This window comes from Miniopterus schreibersii (assembly GCF_964146895.1).
Source record: "Miniopterus schreibersii genome assembly, chromosome: 19".
NCBI lineage: Eukaryota > Metazoa > Chordata > Mammalia > Chiroptera > Miniopteridae > Miniopterus > Miniopterus schreibersii.
In genome coordinates, this window is record NC_138119.1 from 1,317,739 (window position 1) to 1,340,524 (window position 22,786).

Genomic DNA, 22,786 nt, shown 5'->3' on the forward strand with positions numbered 1-22,786 from the left:
CAACGGAATATTTTGCAGCGTTAAAACAGAATGAGCTATCAAGCCATGAAAAGGCATGGGGGAAACCTTAAGTGCATATTACTAAATCCAATTTGAGAAGGCTACACAGTATATGATTCCAAATATATTACTTTCTGGGAAAAGCAGAACTACTGAGACAATAAAGAGATTAGTGGTTGCTGGGGGCTGGGGGATGCATAAGCAGAGCACAGGGATTCTTATGGGAGTGAAAACTATGATACTATAATGATGAATTTTGTCATTATATATTTGTCAAAACCATTGAATGCACATCAAGAGCGAATCCTTAGATAGACTGTGGACTTTGGGTGATTATGATGTGTCCACATAGGATCATCTTCATAATAAATACACACCACTCTAGTAGGGCTATTGATAATGAGGGAGGCGATGCATGTGTGGGGGGGTACCGGGTTTATGGGAAATCTCTGTTCCTTTCAGTTTTATTGTAAACTTAGAACTTCCCCCCAAAAGAAAGGAAAACTAGTGAACATTTCTGTTGTTGATAGTGAACCCACAATGTATATCAGAGGTTGTTAAACTCGAGCGTGCATCTGAAGCACCTGGGGGCTTGCCAGCACTCTGGGTGCCATCTCAGTTTTCGTCCAGTGGGTGTGGGGCAGACCTGAGAGCGTGGGTTGCTAACACGTTCCCAGTCTAATGCTTGTCTAGGGACCGCATTTGGAGAATCGCCACGTGTCTGGTTGTGCTCATCATACCCGTCATGTAGAACTGGGCCGTGCTGAGTCTTCCGTACCTTGATGAGAAGGTAGACATGGTGCTTATGTGGTGTTAATGCAGCTCGGGATGTTTTAATTCCTGTCATGCCTGTATTTATTTCTCAGCATTTGATAAGTAGAAACTTGTAAAACAATTAGGGAGGTGACTATTTGTTTACCATTTTGATATTTGTTATAACATAACATTAATTATTGTGAGTTTGAACACAAATTAGCATAAAGTTTGAGGTTAATTTGTATTGTTTTGGACTTTCTGAAATGCTTTGATATGTCCTTTATACCTTTTTCCCCCTCCATTTTGATAGTGGTGTTCAACTTCTTTGTACTTGCGGTTGTTTAAATCAGTTTGTATTGACTTAGCAATTTTAAATATTAATACCCATGTGTGTAAATGTATACCTACTTAAAATAGGCAAAACAGTTGACTTAGCTATTTTAATACTAATCTATTTCACTTTTATTGTGTGTGTGACTACACACATTTTTAAAATAGCTAAAACAATATTGGCTTGTTTGAACAACTGCATTTCCAAGAACATACGAATTTATAACCTTTTCTCTAAAGGATTTGAAGACATGATTCAGTCTTTTTATACAAGCAGAAAGAAATTTATCATTCTGTGGATTTTGCTTTTGCTTTTAGTATTTTAGCAACTAAAGTATATGCCTAATTAATTTTAATGATGATGAAGATGAGCTGTCCATTCACTAGGATGAAGTTCTCATTTTCAAAAGACCTGAGTTATCTGGATGAATAAGGTGCTGCGGGGTCTGAGGATTCACAGCATTAGGTGGTTTATAAAAATTGGCGTAGTTCTGCGGAGCTTTTGATTATGGAACCAGTCATATTTCCTATTTATTGTCTTTGGACTTGGGTGAAGGGGAGAAAAAAAAGAAACTATTGGCTTAGCGGGAAAGGGTGGGAGATCCATACGCCAGTCGAGTTTTTATTTTGGGGATTAAAATTTTTCACTATTCCTATAGTGTTAACACCTGACACTTTGTCAGTGACTATTTGAAAAGTTGCAGATACAGACTTTCAGATTAATATTTCTAAATTTAAAGATGTCTTAATGTTGATTTTGGTTTTTCTAGAGAGGATCTGACGAACTACTCTCAGGTAGTGTTCTCAGTAGTCCAAACTCTAATATGAGCAGCATGGTGGTTACAGGTAAGTCTTACTCTTAACAGTCTGTCATTTTTGCCATTTTATGGAGCAGGATGTTAAAACTAAAATTTAGTCTGTTTTACCAGAATACCCTTTATTTTTAAATGCTTTCTGTTGACATATTTTAGAGGAAATTTTACTGGAGTATAAATGTGTCAAGTGGAAAAACCTGAAGGTGCTGACTTATGTGGGCAGGAAACTAAAGTCTGATTGCTTTTTAAATCACAAAAATAAAATCTTTTTTTCTTTCCTGTTACAAGTTCTCTCACTCTTACCCTTTCTATACTTTTGTTTTTAGCTTTTGTGTTTTGTGTGTCATAAAGTATTTTTAATTCCCTAGTTCACAAACCCTAAAGCCCAAACTATAAATAAGACCCAAAATTTCAGCTACATAGTTGTCTTTATTGTATGCTTTCAACCTTTTTTCTTTGCCGTAACAATATTTTAATTCTTTGGATTGATTTTTTTTTTTTTAATGTTATCTACTTGGAAATTTAAGATGATTTATTTACTCTTCATAGTTAGAGTTTCAAAAAATTGTATATGTCTGAAACAATATTGTTGATTTTTATGTCTGTAAACAAATGTAGACTAATTTTTAGACCTTAGTTTTATGGCTGGCAGACCAAAACTTTAATCTGATGATGATGGTGATTGGTTTAGTTTACCTTATAACCCTACACTTTACAATTTTTATTGAAAACTAAGGTTCCTGTTTTCTGAAACCTTTCCTGAGTTACTTGCTTGAGGAATTACATGTGTTCGGCAGTGAAAGGATTGTGAGACTGGGCGCATATTGATTTCCTTTAGGTAGCCATTGCTTGTATATACAGGCAGGCCTGATTTTTAGTGTATATCGCTTTATTGCGCTTCACAGATGTTGCATTTTTTTACAAATTGAAGGCAAGACCCTACACTAGCACAAAAATTGTAAGTCACCTTATGCAATCCTTGCCTTATTTCAATACTTTATTGTGGGTTCTGGAGCTGAACCAACATTATCTCTGAGGCTGGCCTGTGCTTACACCTCAGCACACACATACACATTCCTGAAAATTCAGTTAAGTAAAAGTTATAATGAAGTATTTACCAGATACAGTCATAATGATATGAAGCTGAATTTGTCCACACAAAAAAATCTTTTTTGTTTACCCAGTATAAGTTTTCATATATACATAGAATATTCACCATGATAGGCCATAAATGAGGATATAAAGTAATTTTCAATAAATTTCAAGCGATTGAGAGCTCATATAGTACCTGATTATAGTGGAATTTAATAGAAATTAAAAACATTAAGAATTCTAGGAAGTTACCAAATATAAGTTGAACTACACAATTCTAACAACACATGAATCAAAGAAGATATAAAGACATATTTCTGACTGGATGAAAGTGAAAATATAATGTATCAAAATTTGCTGAATGCAGCCCAAGAAGTGCATAGGGGGGAAGTAGGTCTATACTTCTGATTGATACCTACCTACCTATATTAGAAAATAGAAAGTTTTACAACTTTTATCAAGAAAAGGAAGAAAACATAAATTACCAATATTGGGAATGAAAGTGCAGATATTACTACAGGGCCTACACAGTGTAGAAGGAACATGTTATAAACAGTGCTAATGCCAATAAATTAGATGAAACAAATTCCTTTAAAATCTAATTTACCAAAACTGACATAACCTATCATTTCATAATTGATATAGATTAGTTCTGTATCTATTATAAAAACTGAATTTTTAATCTTTTCACAGAGCCATAGGCGGTTTTACTGTTAAATTTTATGAACTTCAAAGTAAAGAAATAATCACCATCATCAATATACTTCTCTAGAAAATAGAGGAGGGGATACTCCCTAATTAACTTTACGAAGCTACTATAACTGACAATACCTAACAGATAGGAAATCAAGACTTCATACTAATGTTTTTCATTAAGGTAAATGCAGATGTCCTTAACAGGTGTAAGCAAATTATATGTAGCATTATATAAAAGATAATTTATGATGACTAATTGAAGCTTACCTCAGTATTGTAAGTTCACATTTGAAAATGAACTGTTCATCACAATAATAGAATAAACGAGAAAACTTTTTATAAAAATATAGCATCCGTTCATGATGAAAATCTCTCGGAAAACTAGGGAAAGTTACAGTAGATGAGGTCTGCCTAGAGCCTACAACAAATTCCATTCTTAATGCTGAAATACTGAATGTTTTTATTAATAAGGAATGGAATAAGGATGTCCGTTTTCATGATTTTTTTTTTTTTTGCTTTTGCTTATATTAAGGCAAGTAAAATAAATAAAAAGACTACAGACTGGAAAGGAAGAAGTAAAGCTGTCTAACTCGTGGTCAGTGTGAGTTTTAAAATAGGAAACCCTTGCCCGGCCGGGCATGGCTCAGCGGTTGAGAGTCGACCTGGGATCCAGGCGATCGGGGTTCGATTCCCGGTCAGGGCACATGCCCAGGTTGCAGGCTGCAGCCAATCAATGACTCTCTCATCATTGATGTTTCTATCTCTCTCTTTCCCTCTCCCTTCTCTCTCTGAAATCAATAAAGAGATATAAAAAAAATAGGAAACCCAAAGGGGTTTACAAAATGGTAGCACTAATAAGTAAATTCAAAATAGTTACAGGATTCAAGAGTTCATCTAAGCGAGAAACTTCTAATCAAAAGACTTTGTTAAGACAATTAAAAAGCAAGGCAGACTGGGAGAAAACGCTTGTTCACATACCAGTACCTATGTTTGACAAAAGACTTAGAGTCGTTGAAGAATTCTTCCACATCAGTAAATACAAACAGCCTGAGTTTTACAAATAGACAATAGAAGGTATATGAATGGCTAATGAGCCCATGAAAAGTCATCAGGAAAACACAAGTTATAACCAGTCTGAGATACTACTTCAAACCAACCAGAATCTAGGCTAAAGTTAAACAGTGACAGCGCCAAATGTTGATGGGGGTGTGGAGCAACTGGAGTTCTTCTCCATTGCTGGTGAGTGTAAAATAGTTTAAAACACAGCTTAGCAGTTTCTTATAAAGTGATGCATAAACTTTAGCCTCTGACCCAGTACTTTTACATCTAGGTTTTTATCCATATATGTACACTACATGACTTGTGCATATATATACACATATATAAATCTTCATTCACAATGGGCCCATACTTGAAATAACCCAAATGTATGTCACCAGGAAGATGAATCAGTACACTGTGGTATAGTCATACAGTGGATGATCACTCATTAATAACAAAAGAGTGCCTGTTAATACACGTAGCAATGTGAGTGCATATTAGTAACTCTTCTAGGAAGCCAAAGAAGCCAGACACAGAAGGGTACATATTGTGATTCAATTTCTATAAAGGCAGAGAGCAAGTAATTTTTAGTATAGAAACCTAAACAATGGTTGCCTGTGGGTCTTGTGAGTTAACAGAAAAGAAGTACAAGGGGATTTTCTGTGGTGATGGACACGTTCTGTATCAGTTAACAAAGTTGTAAAACAAATACAAAATTTGTTGTAGGCCACCTCTGGGAACCATCAGACACTCATAGTTTTGTCTGCTGGAATGTGAAGTAGCGAAGGGCTGGAAGTAAGTCCTTGTAGGCATTGGTCCAGATACAGGATTTGATTTGTTATACTAAGAAGTTTGGGCTTCACCAGATTTACATTTTAGAAAAGATTTTTGTTGCATTTGTATTTTGTAGGGGGTGGAGGAGGCTTACTACTGTATGTAGGGAGGGCAGTTAAAAGCTACACTAATCTAGAGATAATTGAAGTCCTGCGATTTAGGATCTCAGAATATGGAGGAAACAAGGTATCGAGAAATCAGAACATCTGAGTTAGTAGGAAGTAGACTCCTTTGGGAGAAATATTCAGAGTTTTGTTAGAATCTCTGGGTCAGTGGATGATATAGTCCCATTAACAAAGGGGAGAAGTGGAAAAAGAGATTTGTATTTGTTAAAAAGAAAGAATAATCTGTTACTGGACTCCCTCTTCCCACATTATCTCTTAGAGCTACCTCCCCTGCTCATCCAGTAGAGTCACTGCCACACCACCCTCTTCCAGGTCACTTCTAATCACGTCACTGTGTTAACTTTCTTCATAGCACTTAATCACTGTGAGAAATGTCATGGCTCATACGCCAGTTAGCGACCTCTCCCATGGGACTGAAGGGGAGCATCAGGGTCTCACTGGTCTTGCTCACGGCTGTGCGCCAGAGCCTGCAACATGCCACACACATTCTTAATACTCAGTACTATTTAAACTGTCCACGTGGGAATGGATTTTGAGGACACTTAGAGATCAAGATGATCTTAGAGATTTATAAATATTGTTGGATGTATATTTTTTCATATATTGTTTATAGATAGTGTTGAATGTTTTGGGGAGCACCATGAAGTACCTGAAATTATTTACAAAATAGAGTCTACATGTACATTTCTCAGTGTACAAGGATTGAGCCTTCATTTTAGTTACTTTAATGCTTAGAGTGATAAGGTAGTCAAGTCCATGAGTGATTTATAGTATATACATGTTGCTAGCGATAAGATGTTTAGGTAGATTAGGTGGTAATATTAAATCAGCAGAGGCTCATGGGAGGTAAGCATAGTGTGGATTGACTACATAATTATTTTTACAGCATTACTTTTTTTGAGCCCACTTTTGGAATATATTTCCCAAATTGAACAATTTATAATTTCTCAGGTGAAAAAATAACCTTCCTAATTTTTGCTAACTCACAATTTTCACATTTTAAAAAATTTGATTAAATTGAAAAACAATTATGTTTTTTAGCCATTGGACAATTTCTTTATGAAATGACATTGTAATGTTTTTTCTTTACCACTTCTTTTTATGTATACTATTCAGCAACATTTACCCAGTAGTAATCTTAATTAATTGGTGGATAGGATTTTCTGTTTCTTTGAAATCTGTTTTTGAATTTTTAGGAATTCCAGTATACTCAGCTGTGTTTTTAAGTTCTTTTATAAACATTGTTTTGTGTTTTTTAATGCAGGTAAGGAAAATTAATAATGAAGACTATTTTCTAATATCTTTCAGCCAATGGTAATGACAGTAAAAAATTCAAAGGAGAGGATAAGATGGACGGTGCCCCTTCTCGTGTTCTTCATATTCGAAAACTCCCTGGTGAGGTGACAGAAACTGAAGTCATTGCTTTAGGCTTACCTTTTGGGAAGGTGACCAACATCCTTATGCTGAAAGGAAAAAATCAGGTATACGTCTTTCAGGACCTACAAAATGTTAGGCCCCTAACTAGTCAGCAGGTGTGAATAAAGGGTAGGCTGCAGCAGGTCCCTTTCTGAAAGAGGGAACTGAAGTCTGGTTCTTCCTGCTAGTGGTGCTCCGGGACTAACGCCTGGGAGCTAATGGACGGCTCACTGTAATTTTAGTTCTCCTTTTGAGTTCACTGTGAGACTGTGAGCAGTTGCTACAGTGAGGTTGTGGAAAATACAAGTGAAGTACTGTACTTCTTTTCTTGTGGCTCTGTCCTTTGTAATCTTGGAAATCAGGGGCACTAGTAGCATCTTGGTTCAAGCTCATTCCATGGAAAGACTTCCCTGATAGCATTAATCTAGATACACTCACTGAATGGATGTGCCTGTCACAGTAGGGCCCCGGAATAGTAAAAATCAAGTTGTTTTAAAATTCTAAAACCATTTGGAAGAACTTCAGAAATTTAACATGCTCTTAAATATTAATGCTACTACTACTAATCTGACATTTAATTTTTAACTTTTTCTTTTGTCTCTTAAATTACACTGCTTTAAAAATGACTTTGAGATCTCTCTCTTGCTCTCTTTGTTAGGAGCGGTAAAATTCTGATGCTAGAGAATGTTTAGATTTCTTTTTCTGTAGCTTTTATTAGGGAACTACATTTGTGGTAGTTGGAAAATCAGGTGGAAGGCAGAAGTACCATGTACACAAAGAGCTTTCTTCTGAGGTTAGCTTTAATTGTGTACCTAACCTTCAATGAAGGATTTCCAATTCTGCTTGTTGGAGCATCTAAAGTATGTCAAAAGGTTATAGTCTAGATACTGATTTTTCTAATTAGTTGAATAGATTAGACAAATACTAAAGCTTATTTGAATTTAATTCATAGTATTATAATTTTGCATATAAATTTTCAGGCATTTTTGGAACTAGCAACAGAGGAAGCCGCTATTACTATGGTTAATTACTATTCTGCTGTGACACCCCATCTTCGTAACCAGCCGATTTACATCCAGTACTCCAATCACAAAGAACTGAAAACAGACAATACATTAAACCAAGTGAGTATGTGTAGGTACATCAGTGAAATGACCTGCAACATATTAAGGATCTCATAAATATATTAACAGAAAATAAAATTTTTAACCATTCTTAAGCTGTTTCTATGGGTATTTTCATGAAATTTTTTTGCAGTATGTCCCTAAGTGTTAAGTATTACGTTTATTTATAAAAAGTATGTGTGATCTCTTCATATTTTAAATTAATAGTAGGTAAATTAGTTAAGTAGTATTTTTACTAATTATTAATTATTAATTTACTAATCAGTAATATTTTTTCATTGTTTTTAAGGTCCTGGTCAAAATGTTCTTTTTCTTATTACAAGTTAAAATTTTTGTATAGGGACTGTTTATGAGGTAGGACTTATTAGCATAACCTATTTATACAACTCTGGTGCTTAGACTTAATGAGTTTAATGCCTTTGGTTATTTGACTTTTTATAGGTCTTAATTTCTTATGGAAAAATTTCTATTGAAGATGTGTTAATGGTTTCCTGTGCTAGGGGGGGAAATGTTATGAATTGAGAATTTATGAATGTATTGATCTTTTAAAATTTTGATGTAGAAGATATACTAATTTTACAAACACATTAATTTTAAATAAGAATGGTTTTAGGCCTTAAATACGTAGTCTGTAGTAATGATCTAAAAACTTTAGTTCTTTTAATACAGTATTTAGCTGATTATAGTTTCCCTTGTGCTATGTGTTCACTCTGTCTTGTCCATTTGGTTTCATTCATTTTGTGTTCCAGAAATTGATAAAAATTATTCTTAGCCAACGATGACATTTCTCATCAGTATTTGTGTTTATTCCATTTTGTATTCATTTAATAGGCATTTTAATAGGATGTCATAATAGAAGAGAAGCCAGTGAGTGTGTCATTCACGAATTCCTCCAGAACCCTTCCTCAGGCCACCCAGTCCTATTAATCCACTCTTGTTAACATCTGCTTGTTACTGTCATCTTTCTTGTTACTGTCAGTAGCTCAGACACCACCACCTCTTAGCTCTTACTGTACTAAGTAATTACCATGTTTCAAAAGGTTGGGTTTCCATTAGTGGCTTTAGCTAACATGTTCACAGGTCATCTTAAATAGCATTTAAAAAGATAAATATGATCCCTGGTTATATAGTATTTCAGTGAAATGACCACCCCCCCTCAGCTTTATTGAGATGTAATTGACATGTAACACTAAGGTGTACAACCTGTTGATTTGATACACGCATATATTGCAGTGATCACCACCGTAGTGTTAGCTAACATCTCCCAAAAATGTAACACTACAGATGTGTGTGTCATCTTCGCAGGGCAGCCATGCTCATCTCATTCTAATTATAGTGTATGTACCTTCAAAGCAGCCCTGACCACTCTCGTTTATCCTCATGCATGTTTAATTCTTCCGGGTTCTCCTTCCTTTTTGTTCATCACTGTGCTCTGTGGTCCTGTTCATCTGCCAGTACAGCTTTTTTTAAACTTTAAAGCCATGTAGAGGTATTTGTCATCGTTGCATTTAACAATTATTTCCTTTTATAATGATTTTTTGACCCCAGATAAGGTGGAAAGAAATTATTTTTTTATTGGTGAATCTGTCACAGTAATAATAGGAACAGCATAGTGGCTGTAGTAAAGGCAGTCATTTTGGAGCATTTAACATATGATTTAGTTGACAAATTTCTGAAAAATACTGTACTTCCTCAATTCTGTATGTATATTTTTTCACATTTTAAAATCTCAGAAATAAAGATGTGTGTTACAGTGTTCAATGTCCTGGTTTATTAGCAATGTCTTAATAGCCAAACATAAAATAATAGTGCATCTTACCTTTGATTGTTTAGGTACCATAACATGTATGGAAAATGTCTTTCATATTTTATCCTGAAGTGTTCCTGAAAATGCAATGCTTTTAAACTATAGTGTACATCAATTTTCTAGAAGTTTTGGTGTCAGAAGTTATACTATTATGAAAAAAGACTTAAATTGTGTTGTGAATATTCTTCTTTTAAGATTGTATTAGAAATAAGATTTATGGGAAATCTTTTGGATAAGAGAGTAGAGTAACCCCCTAGAGAGTAACCCCCTTCTTAAGGTTTCCCATTTGCCTTTATAACACAGTGAATAATGTTAGATTGAGGCTTTAGCTTCTCTAAAACTCCCATCTTAACCTTTTTCGGAGTAAATTACATTGCCTATCTTGGCCTGTTCAGCATTGGTCCCAATGCTAGATGATTATTTTGAAGTAAATACCGGAATATTTGAATTATAAACAAACAGTGCCTGGCTCAAAAGGATTACTTGAGTGTTAAATTTTATTTATATGTCTTTTAGAAAAGAAACGAGCTAATAGTGTAACATGTAGCAAAATGTAAGTGAAAAGACTGGGTGTGTTTCCAAAGTACTTGTCTTTGCATTTCAGCGTGCCCAGGCCGTCCTCCAAGCTGTGACAGCCGTGCAGACGGCAAACACTCCTCTCAGTGGCACCACTGTGAGTGAGAGTGCAGTGACCCCCGCCCAGAGCCCTGTGCTCAGAATTATCATTGACAACATGTACTACCCTGTGACCCTGGATGTCCTTCACCAGGTACGTGAGTCTGAATTTGCATGTCAGCTGGTAAATTGGAGAAATAGTAATATAGTAGATAATGTTTTCCTTTTAATGTTTTACCAGATATTTACTAAGTTTGGTGCTGTATTGAAGATAATCACATTTACAAAAAATAACCAGTTTCAAGCTCTCCTCCAATATGGCGATCCAGTAAATGCACAACAAGCGAAACTAGTAAGTCTAGAGTTTTTTTTGAGATGTGGTATTTTTCTGAGGTGGATACACATACATTTATGTATAGCTAGTGTTAATACTGATGTAGCTTAGCAACACTGTGTATGTAGCTTTATAAAAGGCCTAGATCAGTGCATTAGGATAATGTTAGAAATGTGTAATGTTTGTGGTAGAACAGAAATGTTTATTTTTTAGGATCATCATCTGTAGTTACCTATAGGCTTATATTATTTTGCATTTTTGTTTGATTTAGGTCAAAAAGTTTTGTGCTGTTAAGGAAATAGGATTGTATTGCGGATGCACACCTGTGTTAAGACTTAGGTGTTTTCCAGTGGGACTTAAATACAGCAATACACATGTGCTTCAGATGCTGTGATAGGCTCTCAGTTTATTTAAGACTATACCCAGTGTTCTTTTTAAAGATTTTCTTTAAGAGATGGGTTTTCTGAATAGGTTCCTAGTCTACTTTTCATTCACATCATTTACATTTTTGTGGTTGTATGTGGTGGGTAGGAAACTATTAGAAGTGAAGTCTTGTATTGCCATCTAGCAAAAAGTATGTGTAGCATATATGTGTCATATCATGCAGCTATCAGGGTATTACTTTGGTAGGACTATGTTTGTGACCTTTGTTTTTTAAAATTAAATTATTTGCAGATTTTAAAAATTGAAAGTATTCATACCTGTGCTTAACTGGCTGTATGTTAGATTTAAGCAGCACTTTCTCTTTCAAGAAGTAGTATTTGTGAAAACTAGTTCACATATAGCTGGGAGAGCAGAGAAAGAAGGGTGACCTTTGATCTCTTTCCTGGTGGCTCTTACGTGCAGGTTTTCATTGTTGGGTTTAATTGTCAGAGTCGTACCTTTTGCTAATTTTCATTCCATAACATTGCTCATATACTTTATTCACTCTTACAGGCCCTAGATGGTCAGAATATTTATAACGCTTGCTGTACTCTAAGGATTGATTTTTCCAAACTTGTGAATTTGAATGTAAAATACAACAATGACAAAAGTAGGGATTATACTCGACCTGACCTCCCCTCTGGGGATGGACAGCCTGCATTGGACCCAGCTATCGCTGCAGCGTTTGCCAAGGAGACGTCCCTCCTAGGTATGATTTCTATTGTCTATACCACTTGTCCCTCATTTGCCAAGTGGCAAAAGTGCCTGTTAAACTCTAGTAAGTACAGTGAGCCCCCAATTTGGAATTTAAGAAATTGTGTTACATTTTCTTTTTCTTGGGTGAGAAGCCATATGAGTTTATAAAGCGTTCTTCATAAATTGTATTAAAATTACATCAGTTATGTCTTTCACCACCCTCTCCTTCTGTCCCAAGTTAGAAGAAGAAAAGCTCGATGGGGACCTACTGTTGAGCTCTTCATGAGCTGTTTACACTTCAAAGTTGATGTCACGCTGTCTAGGACTAAGGCTAGGTCCAGGCCCCTTGTGCATATGCTTTAGAGCTAACCTGATTGTTTTCATTCAACACAGCATAGAAACAGTGACATGTTAACGTGGACCGGGAGGGAGACGTATTATATACCCTGTCTTTTAAAAAAATTTACACTGGAAAGAATTTTCTCTAAAATTGGTTTAGGTATTTATTTGATTTCACCTGTTCTATAATGGATTTGCCCCACCTAACAAAAACAGTGCAGAAACTTGCAGCTAATAGTTGATGGAGTCAAGATGAAGAAAAAATAAGGGAAAGTGTTATTTTGTAAGTAAAATGAAAGCAGTTACAACTTAAGATGAAATCTTAGTTTCCTTTTACCTGACCTGTGTGGGAAATTCTTGATTTCTGGCATTTGTAACGTTCTCTTTTAGAGTTTCTATCCATATGGAACCAAGATTGAGGAGTCTCAAACCAGCTCTTAAGGTTAAGTTTATGTCCATCAGTTAAAAAAAGAAAAAGCATTAAAATGCAGTAATTCTTGAAAATATTTACTGTGAATATGTAACATTTGACTAGCCATTTGTAAATATGTAATATAAGTGATACATCTATGAGTAGAGAAATTTAATGCAGGAGAAGCAATTGACATTTGAAATTAATTCTGGTGACTTCGGACAAAACTGACCCTTTGTTCTAAATTTCTTCTACATCTAGCACAAGCCATCCTGGTTATCCTGATGATAATAGATGCTTTGGGCTGATAACGTTCTATCCTGACAGACTCTCTGTCACTTTATGGGTCTAGTTTAAGCCTTTATTCCCTCAATTCAGCTTATAAATTGATACTATTTCAAATGTATCATTGTTAAAGGTAAAGTTGAGAGAAATAATAATGAGTGATAGTGGCCTTTGCTTATAATTATTACCATAGATTCTTAAGTTCTTTACTGATAGAAATTGTATTATATTGGTGAGAGAGAGTCAGCGTTTATTGAGTAGCTTCTAGGTCCTGGACGTTCTGCTGGGGACTTGGCAGGCACATTATTTAATCCTGAAGGTGTCAGATGAAGGAGAAGGCGATTCCAACATCAGGAAATGTGCAAAGAAAGTGCGAAGGATTAGGACCTTTCTGAGATGATTATTTTTTAATTAAAATTTTTTTTTTGATTTTTAGAGAGAAACATTGGTGGGAGAGAGAAACATGGATCAGTTGCCTCCTGCAGGTGCCCTGACTGACTGGGGGTCAAACCCTCCACCTTTTGGTGTCTGGGAGGACACTGCAGCCAACCCAGCCACACTGGCCAGGCCGAGATTATTTTTAATTTTGGTAATTAATTATAATTAGTTCTCCAGTTAAGTTTTTTTGGCTTAGTAGGCTCTGAGAATGATCACTTCTCGCCCATTAGAATTGAAAATGAAACTAGATATTAAACTGATTTTAATGTTTTATTGTGGAAAAGAGCAAATCAAATGGCTTTGGTGGATTTTTAAAAATAGGTTTATATTGTTAAAAGGGAATTTGAGGGTTGATAGTGAATTTTTATCTCCTCTGAGAGTGTATGTGTGAGTGAGAGAGATCAACTGGATCCCATCAATACCAAGGAACTTAACAGAAGTTTAAGATGACTTTTTCTACTAAAAGATATCCAATTAAAGGCAGGGAGACAAGCATTGACCATGTAATGTGTAGTGTAGCTTCCACCACTGTGAATTGTGGTCTCAGCTTTAGTTGGACACTGTGCATTTAGCCACAGCTGTGTGGAGAAATAATGCTTAAGAAAGGAGGGAGGGGGTCACTTTCTGAGAGAGTGCAGCTACTGCGAGGGTCTGTCTCAGAATTGAGAGTCTTTATACTTGACATTGGCATCAAATGAAGATATCCACTGAACGTTAAATGGCAACAACCTATATGTGTAGTGAGAGCTCTGGTGTTTAACGTGGAGAAGTGATTGATGCAGTCAAGATCCCCACTGGTGGATCCAAAGAGGCACTGAAGTGTACTGTGCATAAGTAAGTACTAGACACGAGAAGTCTCTCTTTTAAAATTAGGTTCTTATTTCTGGGATTTACTTGAGAGATACAGTGGGTATGTGGATAAAACAAGATTGGCTCTAATTATCAGTGTAATGGGTGCATGGGTTTCATTCTTCTAGCCTCTGCTTTTGTATATCGGAAATTTTCCAAAACAAAAAGTAAAATCTAAAAAAGAAACGTGGAGAAATCAGCAAAAGGGGGATTCCAACACATGGTGTGGGCCAAAAGTCATAAACTCATCCAGAGCACTAGCTGACGAGTTCTCAGAGAGAGAGGGCGAGACGACCCTGATGGAAGGGAAGTTTTCAAGTCAGAAACTAAAGAGGTTAGAACCCTTCAGACTGACTGTGGAAGGTCATAGTAGCTTCTGAAGTAAAAAGATAAAAACTTGGCTAAAAGAATAAGGTATCTGAAACAAAAGTTGACAGCACATCCCTGTGGCATACACAAGAAGGCTGGAAAGAGAAGAAGAAATAGAACGTCAGCTTATGGGACCACAGTGCTAAGGGCCAGTTCTACCCAGGTATGTCTAAATTAACCTCATTTAGGTTGGCTTTTTTTTAATTTATTTTTTTATCATGGGAAGGAGAAAAAGAACATTCATTTCTTTAGTGAACTAATGTTTACTGAGAAGCTGGTTTGTAAGAATTTAAGGGATGAAGGATTTCAGTTCATTGGTCCTTGAAAAGTGGACAAAAGATGCTGAGACAGAAGGAAATCCTCTAAAGAAATGACTGAAGGACAGCAGAGACCGGCAAGTAGGACAGGAGTAAGGAAGGGTGAGACCAGGCGGAGGGCGGGGAGCACCGAGGAGGCGCCGAAGCAGTGGCGCCGGCTTCTCTTTCTACCTGGAAGCCGTGTAGTTGGGAGACTCACGTTTGTTGTAGCGACTTGAGGGAATTAGGGCATATTTGGTAAGATTGTCCTCCAGGCCCTTTGAATTAAATAATGTTCAGGGTAATTTATAGCGTCGATTTTCAACCTTTTCCATTGTATGGCACCCATAAACTAATTACTAAAATACTACCGCACACCAAAAAATGTATTTTTTGCCAATCTGACAAAAAAATAGAATTTTTATTCATTCACACCGGATGGCTGTTATATTAGCTGTTGTCATTATTATTTTTTTCAACAGTCTAAGGGAACAGAGGTCAGTGCCCCTGACTGTCCGGAATTGCATGTAAACATTCTCGTGGCTCACTGGTTGAAAATCTGGTCTACAGGAGCTACTGGTTTTATGAGCTGTGATTGTTTGGTTTCAGGTGTGAGTTTATGAAGATAGCACTTGTGTAAAAGTGTGAGTTGCTATGTTGAAGGTGATTTTTTAGATGAGGCTTCTCGCTATAAACCATGGGAGTGAATTTTTCAGGTCTCCAGCTTGGACGAATTCTATCACTTTAGTTTGCTTTTCCATAGGAAATGGAATATTTTATATTTGATTTTTTAACATAATACAGCTGTGTACCTTAGTTCTGATATGTAATGATTTCACTGAAGCCAGTTGTTTTTCTGTAACGACTCCATATCAGCGAACCATTTTTCTCAATGTTACGAAATTAACTTTCAGGAACCACGTGGAGTGCTCAGCCCCAAGTCCTGCCGCCTTCGTGCTTAAGTTGGTGTTTGTAACGACTTGTGTGTGTTTCGTAAAATACGCTTTATTTTAAAATTAGGGCTTCCTGTTGCAGCTGTTCCAGGAGCTCTGAGTCCTCTGGCCATTCCAAATGCTGCGGCGGCTGCGGCTGCGGCTGCAGCGGGCCGCGTGGGGATGCCCGGAGTCTCGGCCGGCGGCAACACAGTCCTGCTGGTTAGCAATTTAAACGAGGAGGTTAGTGGCCTGGTCTTGTCCTGTTCACCCTTTAGCTCCATTTCATCCGTGCAAGTTGTTCATGTTTATTTCATTTTGCACTTGCCTTTCTTTTTTATGTACATTCATTAGTCAAAGTATTTTTTGTATGTTTCTATTTCTGAATAAAATCTTATGTACTTGTTTAAGTAATACTTTATTTCCTTAGTCATATCTCTTTAAATATATACATATTTTTTAACCTAACTACCTATTTTTCCTAAGAAAAATATGGTGAAGTACAGTAGTTTGGCTTTTTATCTTTTTGTTGTTCTCAAAGGCAAGCGTAATAATCCAGTTGCAGATTTAACTGTGAGACAGTTTTGCTCTTTGCCTTTTTTAATTATTTGCTTGTTCATTTCATGCTTATGTGTCATTGCATTTTTTTTAATCTTATTTTATGTGAACTACTCTAATGCGTTTTTCTTTGAAGGTTCTCCCAAAGATCTTGCCGAGGCACTCTTCCAGCCTTCTTAGTAATTTTTCTTTGCAGTTATTAGTCATTGTCTCCTAAAAATATTTTTCAACTTTATCCCCCCCTTGTTAAATAAAATGTATTGTTATTTTTTTAGTTGTACATTTTATGTCTGATATATTTTATTTGATTGCTATGAAAGCTGGTATGAAATGTGGGAGGCTCAGTGTATCAGTTTACGGTGTCTAATTTGAATATTTGTTTCATTTTTAATTGGCCTCTGTTAATACGAACATTAAGCTTATTTTACCATTTAATACTATTGTCATTCACAGTTGTGCATGTTAAAATGTTTGAATCAGAGTGCCTTTGTTTTTCTTTTAAAAATTTTGCCTGCATTTCATAACCAGCCATGCTTATGCAGTTGAAGTTCAGAGTTTAAGTCCCTGTGCATGCTCTCCTTCCCCATGTTGAGATGAAATGCTGTAATTTACTCTTTGATGTAGATGTACTTTACCCATATTTGTCTTGGATGACTACATTTTACTCAGTTTTTCTTGTACAGTACATAAACCAACCATTTTCTGACCAAATTCCTGCATTTCCTATGTACTGACCTATATTTTATTTTTTTTTTGTTCCCCGATTCCTTATTTTTTTCTTCTGCATTGCTGTTTCCCTTCCCCATTTCATCTTCTCCCTGTGTGTGCACCTTCCCTCTCCTTGTCTTTCCAAACGCCCATTCCCTCCCCGTCTGACCCTTTATTCTCCTTGTCCTTGTCTTCATTCCCTGTCTCCATTCCCTCTGTTCATGCTTCTGTGCTTGAACAAATGTTCCTCGGACCAACTTGCCCCAATTAACCGCCTTGAACCATGATCCATGACCACCTCACCATTCTGCGGGAACCACCCTTCGTTATGGATGATCTGTTCATCTCCGCTCTTCCTCGACTCTTCTCTCTTCTTGTCTTACGCTGCTTGCTCTTCTCTCCTTCTAAAGATGGTTACGCCCCAAAGTCTGTTTACCCTCTTCGGTATGTTATTGTTAGCACTATACTTTTATTATTGATTTGATTTTGGTTTCACCTTAATTCTTATTTGTAGCTAGCACTTTGGCTTAAAGTTGAATAGTAAATCTTTTGCTATTTTTCTTTGCTATTTAAAACTCTCCATAGACACAAAGTTTGTTTTAATGCATGCCGATTTATTTTGCATGGTCTTTAATGTCATTCACATAGCCTTGAGGGTTTATCAAAATTTGTTCTTTTCAGAATTCACTGTTCAGAATCTTGATCTTTCTTTATCCATTTGTGAGAGTGATGAGTTTGAATGAGTGATCATGTTGGCGTCTGAATGTTTCATTAATATGTCAGAAAGATAACCTTTAGCTGACTTGCACATAAAATTAATTCCATTTTTGGATTACCTCTCTGTGGCTCCACAAAAGGTGTTTATGGCGACGTGCAGCGTGTGAAGATTTTGTACAATAAGAAAGACAGTGCTCTGATCCAGATGGCTGACGGCAACCAGTCACAACTGGGTAAGGCGAGGCTGTGTGCTCACCTGTCCGTGTTCGGATCTGACCTCAAATAGCTAATGCAAGTCTGTGAGTAAAGAAAACCTTTAAGTCAGTGAGAAACTGACCAGTGGTTACTAGACACTCATGACTTCTTTTTAAATCAGAGAATTAAGATTTTTAGACTTTTAATTTTGCTTTGAACTTTGTTAAAACTTAGGCATTGTTTCTTTTTTATAGCCATGAACCATCTTAATGGACAGAAAATGTATGGAAAAATTATCCGTGTCACTCTGTCTAAACATCAGACTGTGCAGCTACCTCGGGAGGGACTCGATGACCAAGGTCTCACAAAAGATTTTGGTAATTCCCCATTGCATCGTTTTAAGAAACCTGGATCCAAAAATTTTCAGAACATTTTTCCTCCGTCTGCAACCCTTCATCTGTCCAATATCCCGTAAGTAGTCAAGCTGATGTTGATGACGATGGACCTTTTAGAAATGAAGTATAAAATTGATTAATACCTTTTCTTGTTCGTTCTGCTCCAATTTCCCTAGCCCTTCAGTTGCAGAAGAGGACCTGCGAACACTGTTTGCCAACACGGGGGGCACTGTGAAAGCATTTAAGTTTTTTCAGTAAGCAAACTCTCTTGTCTTTACGTGGGTGGCTGGATAGAAGTAGAAGTTCCCTCCAAGTAGTTCTTACCCTTTCTGTTTATGGCGAGGGCAGAGTTCAAGGATGTAGTTAAGCCTTTCCTAGTTGTAGGAAGTATCTAATTTTATTCTTTTGTTTCAGAAGAGATCACAAAATGGCCCTTCTGCAGATGGCCACAGTGGAGGAGGCCATCCAGGCCCTGATCGACCTCCACAACTACAACCTGGGGGAGAACCACCACCTGAGAGTGTCCTTCTCCAAGTCCACGATCTGAGGCGATGGAGAGCGGAGGGGGTCGCAGTGTGGTGTCATCACCTAGTGACTGTTCAGAAAAGTGGGGACCAGAGTTTGATTTTTTTTGTTTTTTTGTTTCCTTTTTTTCCTCATGCTGTTACCATTCCTTGGTTCTAAAACGAAATGGCGTATGTAAAGCAGGGCTACCAACTGCTGAATTCCATCTGTTCATAGGAAGCCATTTTTACTGTCGAAAATTTCAGTTCCATTTTCCTTTCCTTTTTCAGCTTAGTTGACATACGTGCCTTAAAGGAAAAGTAGTGTTGCTGTTCTGCATCTACTAGGAGGGGGCTTGTCTCGGGCACATTGTTACGTGGGGTTACACTAGGGTTAGGCAGGGGTGTGTAAAAAGGTTAAGTTTTTGTTTCTCCTGCTTGGAACTTATTTTGAATTACTGGCTTGTCACATTTCTTTCTAGTTAATCAAATAAGATACAGGATATTGAAAGAATAAAGCAGCATTTTTTAGTTTTACTACCTTAGGCTTTATTGCTTTAAAAAAACATTGGCCTTTTGTATCTCACAATTCTGGTCTAGATTCAGTTATGAATGTAGGCATTAGTTACATTAACAAGATGCAGAGTATTAATTTCTGTAAGTTTGAGCCCTACGTGGAAAGCATTGTGGAACCTTAACCTTTTGTACACGCTCTTGTGGGACGCGTCATATAACTAACTGTCAGCACTAAGTACTGTCTTGTTTGTGGCTGAATATTTTTCGTAGATGTTTTTGAAGTTGACATGACTTATGTGCATTTAAATATATATTGCCATCCTTAGTTTGTAATTGAGACTTGGACTATGGTTGTGGATTTCTGAGCATGTGAAGACTGGTCTAGCTAGTTCAGGAACCGGTGCATGTATTTTTCAAAGGTAAAGCAAGTGCACTGCAAACATTTGCAGGAAGATTAATTTTGTGGCAGTTTTCTAAAACTGACAACCAGGTGGGACCAAAGTTTATGTGCCTTTAGTCTTAATTTACCTTGCATTGTAATATTCAGTTTTAATAAATCTTCAAAATATTTTGTATTTAGGAATAGATCTGACTTTAATAAAAACATGGCTCAGAATCTACAGGTCAAATTAATTTGAACAGTTCTTGTCGATCTGAATTGTTGATTCTGTTTAAATGACCAATACTTTTTTGAAATTGATGTACTTAGTTTCAAGATTCATAGATTCTGTTATCTATGTAGACAGAATGGTCATGTATATTTTCTATTAGTTGAGTTTTTACATCTTTAGAAATGTAAAATTCAGTATAGTTTGAAAGCGGCACAATTAAAAATTACTTTTCTAACAAAGTCGGGAGGTTTGATGGTGGTCTACTTTCCTTGTGTGTACTCTGCTCACCTCTGTAGCATGCTCAATAAACACTCTGCAGCTCTGTACTCACCTCTGTCTCTCTCTGCCTCTCTCCTCTCTCCCTCACTGTGCTGCTGATGTCCTGTTTACTCTGCCAGGGTGGGAAAGGAGCAGTGGTGCCCAGTCCAGGGCTTTATTCCACAAATAAACCGAGATGCTGTGAAAACTCACTAGCGGGTTCTTCTTAATTTAAAAGATGGTGACTGCTTCCCAGGAGAACACGGAATTAACATTTCCCACCCTGTTATAATCTGCTGCTTAAAGACCGACTGATGGTAGCTGGTGTTGTCGTCTCCCGGTAGATGAGTGCAGTGCAGCCCTCTCTGGCTGCCTGGCCGTGCTCTCTCGCAGTTTCCTCTTCCGTCCTTTCTGTCTGCTGAAGGTCTCCTACTCAGACAGCCCTCCTGAGCTTTAATAGCACTCGATGTTGGGAAGACAAGGCGACCTGTCCTCTACTTGTGCCTTGGGTGGGATCTTCTCACCAAGATACACATTCAGGTATTTGAAACTTAATGGTAATTTATGATTTCACCACTTTCACTTTTTAAAGGATTCTGATTAAGGTCCTATTTGTATTACTCAAAGTATTTTAGGTCACATTTTTCAAACAGGTGTATTGGTGTCAGATAACCTCAGAGTTAAACATGTTCCTTAGGTTGGTTCTGTGATAAAATAACTCAATGCAAATGTGTGTAGGCGAGGAGAGAGAGGGACTTGGGGGGTGTTGGAGAGGACTGAACAGGAGATGGTCTGAGTGTCTGGATGGGGTGCGGGTGTAGAGGTTGCCCCTCTCTGTCCAGATAGACTGAGTGCTCACTGAGGGCTGGGGTCAAGTCGGGTTGGTTACGCTCCCAGAAGCCCAGAGGAAGAAAGGAAGAGAGGGACACTGTCACTGTGAGTGGGTGTCTGCGTTAGAACTTTTTCCCCTTTTCTATTTTAGCTTCACAGTGTTTCTTTCTTTACTCATACATTCTCTGTTCAATCCAGCACAGAGAGTACTTTGGAATGAGACTTCTGAGGTGTATAATACTGTAGGGTTTTCACCAGATGTACCAAAAAAGGCTTCGCACATCAGCGCTCACTCTTCAGTGCTGTAAGTTAGTGTAGGTTCACCTGCGTGGAGGGTTCCGTAGAGAAATGACCCCCCCGGAGAAGTCACAGCTCTGCACCGACGCGCGTTCTGCAGGTGGGCGGAATCTGTGTGGCTACTTGTTAAAACTTGACTCCTTTGTCTATGCCACTTCTTATTTTCCTCTCTGGGCTGGCCTTTTTCGCCTTTTTCCCCAGCTTCCTTCTCGTTCCACTAGAATCCAAGAGTTAAATAAGCAATTTTTTAAGATGCCCTCATCAGGCAACGTGAAGCAGTGTCATCGCCAAGCCAGGTGAGCCTTTGAGTGGGAAGAACCTGCAAGACCACGAACGCAGCTGATGAAGAGCAACCGGAAAGCTGGCTCATTCATCAGGCTCTTTTCCTGTTCGGCAATTACTTCAGAATCTTTTTCTGTGGTTCAGTTTGTCATCTCTGTGCCGGTTCGTAATCTGTATCTGTAGCTGCCGAGTCTGTGACCAGCATTTCAGCCCGTTAGCTTCTCCACACCTTGCAACCAGCGACAGGCGCAGGAACTGCCCTTCCCACAGCTGTTCACTGACCAGGTGCTCGGCGGCATCAGTGAGCCGGTCAGTGAACACCTGCGAGCGCTGCCCTGGGCTGCGACCCTGAGGTTTCCCCACGGTGTTATATTTTTAAATATTAAAAAAGGCACCAAAACAACAGTCAGTTGCAGACTTTCAGGTTTTCCACATAATCATGACCTTGAGGGGTGCTGAACTGGAGCTTTGTGTGAAATTCACAAGCATGACCACGATTTCAAGCAGCGCCGTCTCAGGGTCGCCTCATTGCCGTAAGGAGGCTGCCAGAAGTCTCACTCTCGAGTTAAACCTCAGGAAACCTGTTCTGCGGGAGGAAATCAGCGCCGAAACCCCGCTCTGACTCGGGGGCTCCGGTTTATTCCTAGGACTCCTGAGGATGCCTGTCAGTCAATCACAGAAGTTTTATTGCCTATTATATTTACTTTTTAATATAAATTTCAATAAAGCATTCTCTGAGGCTAATGCTCTGTATATTACTACTTTTACCACGTGTGCATCTTCATTTACTTAACTCTAGAGACCCGGGAAGCTTGCAAATCCTACACATCCCAGATTTCGGTACAATAGGTATTAACTCCAAACTCGGGATGCTGACGACCAGCCGTCCCT

General features: G+C 37.6%; 1 protein-coding gene across 4 annotated transcripts in view; it reads left to right on the forward strand.

Annotated features, from left to right (window-relative positions):
• The window catches only part of PTBP2 (polypyrimidine tract binding protein 2), a 31,696-nt gene extending 11,227 nt beyond the window's left edge, over positions 1–20,469 (forward strand). Inside the window, exons 3-14 of one of the 4 annotated variants that reach the window (XM_081120574.1) lie at positions 1,857–1,932; positions 6,998–7,170; positions 8,086–8,229; positions 10,641–10,805; positions 10,893–11,003; positions 11,922–12,117; positions 16,113–16,267; positions 17,701–17,734; positions 18,148–18,240; positions 18,457–18,673; positions 18,774–18,851; positions 19,012–20,469. In XM_081120574.1, the coding sequence (XP_080976700.1) occupies positions 1,857–1,932; positions 6,998–7,170; positions 8,086–8,229; positions 10,641–10,805; positions 10,893–11,003; positions 11,922–12,117; positions 16,113–16,267; positions 17,701–17,734; positions 18,148–18,240; positions 18,457–18,673; positions 18,774–18,851; positions 19,012–19,144 (1,575 nt within the window). In that variant the 3' untranslated portion in view covers positions 19,145–20,469. The remainder of the gene's footprint in view (positions 1–1,856; positions 1,933–6,997; positions 7,171–8,085; positions 8,230–10,640; positions 10,806–10,892; positions 11,004–11,921; positions 12,118–16,112; positions 16,268–17,700; positions 17,735–18,147; positions 18,241–18,456; positions 18,674–18,773; positions 18,852–19,011) is intronic. The other 3 variants (XM_081120571.1, XM_081120572.1, XM_081120573.1) reach the window with 3 other exon arrangements.
• Positions 20,470–22,786: the final 2,317 nt, after the last annotated feature.